Genomic DNA, 2,484 nt, shown 5'->3' on the forward strand with positions numbered 1-2,484 from the left:
TTTTCATTTGACATTAATCGGTTAATAATTTACAAATTTTAGTTTGTTGATAATAGTATCATCGATTTTCTTATTCATACCTAACACAAATCACTTTTGCCATTGAATGCAATCGGTATGTTCCGGTGCTTTTTCTGGATTGTCGCATTGTTTGTCGTCATAGAAATAGCAAGAACAGGAAACGGTGCATTATCAAAATTATGGCAAAAGCAAAAATGTTGGTCATCCGGTAATGGTCAATCTGCTCGTTGGTTTAATCATGGTGAACGCATTAATCGAGGTTTATTTTAATTCTTTTTTTTTAAGCTTATTTTAACTAATTAGCTAATTTTTAACTAATTAAAATGACTTTAAGAGGAAATATTAGTAAATATAAAATTAATTAATACATATTACAAATTTTCAAATATTATTTTTTTTTGAATAACAAAATTGTGTTCTATTTCGAATTTTTAAAAATTTTTTCAAAAAAGTTAAAACTATTAAAAGCTAGCATAATTAATAATTTAATCATTTTAATTTTTCTATTTGCATTTTTTTTCATCTGATAAAATATATGTTTGTTAAAACAACTTGAAAAAGATGTTAAATTTGCGCTTCTCAATTTAAAGAATTTTTCACTCCAATTTTTCCTTTTTTTTTTACTTTTTTATTCATTACTTTGTTTATTACTCATAGCTATCATTCACGTACGCTTAAATCATCACGCATAATTTCTAAAAAAATTATTACAGATACTAAAGTAAGAGTTGACAATTTTTTTTTTTTGTTCAATTAATAAAAAAATAAAAAGTTAGCCAACTGTGTCAAATATTTCCTGTATCAATTAAATCAATTAGCAAAATGTTACCTGAAAGCATCTTCTTCTACTAAATGCAACATTAATAAATTTAACAACAAGTAATTTGGCATCATTAAAGCTGATTTTGTTAAATTTATCAAATTTTGTAATTAAGCAGAAAAAAAAATTGATTACTTGTAATTGAACTTGTTATTCGAGTTTTACAAACTTTTTTTCAACCATAATTGGAATTTGAGTGTCGCAAACTTTTTTTTTCAAAGATCATCAAAGTGTGACAAATTTTTTTTTCAATGATCGCTAAAATGTCATAATCTTTTTTTTAAAGATCATTAGAGCGCTATAAACTTTTTTTTTCAAGGAAAGAAAAAAAAAGTTATGAATTAAACAAAGTTTATCGTTTCAGGATAGTTTGATAGAAAAAAAAAAAACCAGTTATGAAATATGGATTTGATAGCTTAAGATTTCATTAGCTATTAACATAAATTCATTATGTTTGTTAAAAACATATTATTGAGTTAAAAATTTGAAGAGAAAAATTTTGCTTATCCCACTTACAGTTATTGAAAAGTTAAAAATTTGAAGAATTTAATTTAAAATTATCAAATATTAATTATTATCTGTTGATAAAATTTCGTTTTAATTTTTATTTTTTTTTTTTTTTAAGGGGAAATATTGGTACCGATGTATTAGTGGTGCATTACAACCAAAAGGTTGTTTCACATCAACCAATAAACAACTATATATTGGTGATAAATTTGTGGAAAATGGTTATGAAATGGAATGTATCCTGGATAAAAATGGTTATTTAAAATTTGCATTTACAGCATGTGTACCAAAAAAAGGTGAACGATATAAAATTGGTGAAACATGGGAGGATAAAAAGGTAAAAATTTTTAAATATACCTGAAATATTATTGTATGTTATGGCATACGATTAAAAACAATAAATAAAAAGAATAGTGGGGGAAAAAAAATAATAAAACAATAGTAATAAAAAAAAAAAATAATGATAAGTAATTTTTAAGTAATTTATTATAAAAATACAAATTAGTCATTAATTGATTTAAAATATAAATCAATCATAATTTATCAATAAATATATGACATTACGAATATGATTTATTAATACTTTTGCTATATTATAGTATTAATTTTTAGGTATCAATAAAAAGTTAATATTGTAAACAACGTAGTAGGAAGTTAATACTATTGTAAGCAATAAAGTAGAAAGTTAATACTACTGTAAGCAATAAAGTACGGTTATTGTTGTTGTATTGTAATTTTTCAAAATTTCACATTTTAAATTAAATTGATAATTAAAATTCAATATTATAGCATATGTATTGGTTTGAATGTAAAGAAGATGGACCATATTTGAGGGTTGAAATTGGTGGTTGCATAACTCATGATAAAAAACGTCGTATTGCAATCAATGAAGTATATGATTTTGGCGAATACACGTTTGTTTCATATATCATTCCTTCAATTTCTTTTTTTTTTTTTTTTTTTTTTTAAATATTACTCTTTTTTAATGTCTTTTTCTTTTTCTTCAAATTTTTTTTTAAGATTAAAATTTAACACACTATCTACTTCAAACCATATTAATTAATCATTTTTGTTTTGATACGATCATTAGACATAAACATTCAATGAATCAAAGTTTCCGCTTCTTCTTCTTTTTT

General features: G+C 22.8%; 1 protein-coding gene across 1 annotated transcript; it reads left to right on the forward strand.

The window, feature by feature from the left end:
• Positions 1-1,577: 1,577 nt before the first annotated feature.
• On the forward strand, positions 1,578-2,262 carry LOAG_14084 (hypothetical protein; the record flags this gene model as incomplete). The annotated part of the gene is made up of 2 exons (XM_003149587.2): positions 1,578-1,685; positions 2,138-2,262. Coding segments are annotated over 2 exons (231 nt in total), but the record flags the coding sequence as incomplete, so codon positions are not given.
• Between the last annotated feature and the right edge of the window lie 222 nt (positions 2,263-2,484).

The sequence above is a fragment of the Loa loa genome (assembly GCF_000183805.2).
Source record: "Loa loa unplaced genomic scaffold supercont3.318, whole genome shotgun sequence".
In the NCBI taxonomy this organism is placed as follows: domain Eukaryota; kingdom Metazoa; phylum Nematoda; class Chromadorea; order Rhabditida; family Onchocercidae; genus Loa; species Loa loa.